General features: G+C 28.8%; 2 protein-coding genes across 3 annotated transcripts in view; one reads left to right on the top strand and one right to left on the bottom strand.

Moving 5' to 3' along the window:
• Positions 1-2,805, bottom strand: part of LOC100164496 (HEAT repeat-containing protein 5B) — a 36,070-nt gene that overhangs the window by 30,173 nt on the left and 3,092 nt on the right. The window lies entirely within an intron of this gene.
• LOC107884947 lies at positions 14-2,795 on the top strand. Its single transcript, XM_016808093.2, has 5 exons — positions 14-637; positions 1,283-1,391; positions 1,738-1,842; positions 2,255-2,413; positions 2,579-2,795. Exons 1-5 carry the CDS (start codon positions 36-38, stop codon positions 2,654-2,656), a joined length of 1,053 nt encoding a protein of 350 aa, XP_016663582.1. The 5' UTR covers positions 14-35; the 3' UTR covers positions 2,657-2,795.

Here is a 2,805-nt window from a genome sequence, read left to right as displayed (position 1 = left end):
TGGGGTGCAGTGACGACGGTGCTGGTCATGATACGATGCGTGTGGTATTTTTTAGCTGCTGCGAGTTTACCGTATCTCTGTTCCTCGCCATTTTGACATACCTGTCGTTGGTCTACTCGAAGGAAGATCTATCCATGCGCTTTTACGACCTCCTGCTCTTAATCGTCGAAATCGTCGTTTGTTCTTTAATAGTCATTAGGGTCTACCATCAGTCACAACATCGCGATATGTACCAGCGTTCACAGAAAGTGGGAATACCGGAAAACTATAGACGGAAAATCACGACGGTGATCAAATACCACCTGGTCATGTCGAACGTGATCGTGGTGATTCCCGTGTTGTGCACGATTTCGTTGGATTGGGTGCGGATGGGCGATCCGTTCACGTTCCCTTCCATAGACGTGTTGCCCATAAAAACGACAAACGTGACTGTCTACGTTTGCAAATATATCTTATACGCTTTGCCCACGTACTTTGCACACTTGGAAATGTGTTTCATGAACGTGACGTTTATGTATTCCACGGGCGCCGTGAAGGGACATTTTCAGATACTCGAAGAACGGGTCGAAGAAGCGATGGCAACCCAGGACGAAGAGAAATTAAAGATCGCGATCAAATACCATCAACAGACGTTGAAGTGAGTCGTGTTCAATGTACTGTAGGTACTTATGGTTTATATAACAGTATTTGGCGACATTTAACTTGAACATTCTGTCGGACAAAACAAATATTTAAAATGGATTAAAGTTTCCTGTTTACTCCAATTTAGCCGCCTAATAATCTTGAATAAAATTGAATCCCAAAGACATATACCTACTAGACATTTTATCAAAAAAAAAAAAATGGAAGATGGACTTTATAATATTATGAACAATACCTTTATTCAATTTAATTAATTGTTTATACAACTTTATTAAACCATTTACCTCATTAATTTATAATTATAAACTAATATATTATAATATATATAATATCATGATCTATATAATTTAACTGACAATGGGGATATGTGGGTATAGCCCCCAATATTACGATTATAAAAAAATTATATATCAGCCTTAAAAGTTAGAACCAATTACTAATTACTAACTATATGCCATCGCAATGATTTATGAATTAATCTATAACAATACCTATAACCAAAATTGTGTAGATATTATTTAAATAAAAAATATCATTGACGACATCCACTAAAACATAAATTAGTAAGAGACCAAATCAAAAAACCTTTTTTTACTTAGGTACAATATTAATACAATAAACCTACTTACTTTATTTTTAGGTTTTTTAAAGATATGAAAACAGTATATGAAAAATCATTATTAATAGCAATAGAAGTTTCTATGCTATATATTGGCTTATCTGGCTGTACAATGATTCAAGTCATGCAGGTGTGTGGTAGTAATAATGTATTTGATTAATAATTGTATTAATAGTTGAAAAATATTTTTTAATTATATGGTTATAACAATTAAAGTATTTGAGTATTTACTCAAGTCATTTTTAAAAGTATTCTTTACAGGACTGATTAAAACCAAGAATAATGATTTTAGTTATTTTTTGTAATTTAAAATTATTATTTGTGGATAAAAATATTATTCTACATTAAAAAAGAAAAAAGAATTTAGTTTTAAAAGAATATAATACTATATTATTTTTAATAATATGCGACCATGTAACAACAATTAACTTATATAATATGGATTAAGTTATTAATTATACCTGTATTATTTTTAGGGTTTTGTTGATCCAATAATATTGGGATTGTGTATGGGTAGTTGTGTGTCGACTTTCATGACAATTTCCATTTATTGCATTTGTGCAAGCAATATGTATGATTTAGTAAGTATTTATAATATGTGTTATACTTGATGCATGTAATGTGGCTGTGTGTCTTATTGTATTATTTATTAATTATTGCATAGTATTTCACATGGTAAACACTCATTTTTCAAAATCTCCAAATGTTTTTGGAAATATTTTTTTTTTAAATTTAAGTCAATAACCATACATCATACATTACAAGTAATGTTTATAGACAATCGTTACATCGTTATAATTTTTTATCGACATTAAACGATAGAAGATAACTTAAAATTATTTAAAACAAATATTTCCATGAACGTTAGTACTTAGTACGTTAGTACTCGTACATTATACGTCAATACTTTTTTGAGTTTTTTCATATTATAATGGCTGATTGCTGTGTAACTACCTGTATAATATATATTTTATAATTATTCTTATTTGTCAGCACGATGGTATATTGAACGCAATTTTTGAACAACAGTCATGTTTTTCTCGAAACAAATCATTTAAACAACTTGTTTTAATGATGATGACAAGAGCAACAGTATCATTGGAATTTAGAGTGTATTCCATATTCACCATAAACTTAAATCTACTTGTCAAAGTAAGCAGTGTTATTATTTATCTATTATAAATGTTATAAATATATTATGTAGTTACAAAATGTTTTTGGATTTATTACTTTAAATTTCTCGGTTGCTGTTTTTTAGATAACATAAATTATTATAAATTATAATAGCCAAAGGCCATACATTTGTATTTATTTCAGATTCTAAAATTCACATATACGCTGTTGAATGTTTTATTAACTTCAGTCAATCGGCAATTTAAAGAAACTGCAAAATGAAAACAAATTTTATCTTTATGAATGATTAGTGAATATTAGATGAGAAAAAATCTTTTTTATTTTTAATTCTAAAATGTTATTTTCAAATCAAATTGTATTCGTCTGTTAAGTAAAATTGTTGTTAGTAATTTTATTTATTTCAGATCTTA

Source organism: Acyrthosiphon pisum, chromosome A2 (genome assembly GCF_005508785.2).
Source record: "Acyrthosiphon pisum isolate AL4f chromosome A2, pea_aphid_22Mar2018_4r6ur, whole genome shotgun sequence".
Classification (NCBI taxonomy): domain Eukaryota; kingdom Metazoa; phylum Arthropoda; class Insecta; order Hemiptera; family Aphididae; genus Acyrthosiphon; species Acyrthosiphon pisum.
This window is presented reverse-complemented; position numbering and strand designations above follow the sequence as displayed.

Coding starts and splice junctions, on each gene's coding strand:
- LOC107884947 (XM_016808093.2), top strand. CDS start 36: ATGCGTGTGGTATTTTTTAGCTGCTGCGAGTTTACCGTATCTCTGTTC. Junction 1,392..1,737: donor CAATGATTCAAGTCATGCAG/GTGTGTGGTAGT, acceptor TATTATTTTTAG/GGTTTTGTTGATCCAATAAT. Junction 2,414..2,578: donor ACTTAAATCTACTTGTCAAA/GTAAGCAGTGTT, acceptor TATTTATTTCAG/ATTCTAAAATTCACATATAC.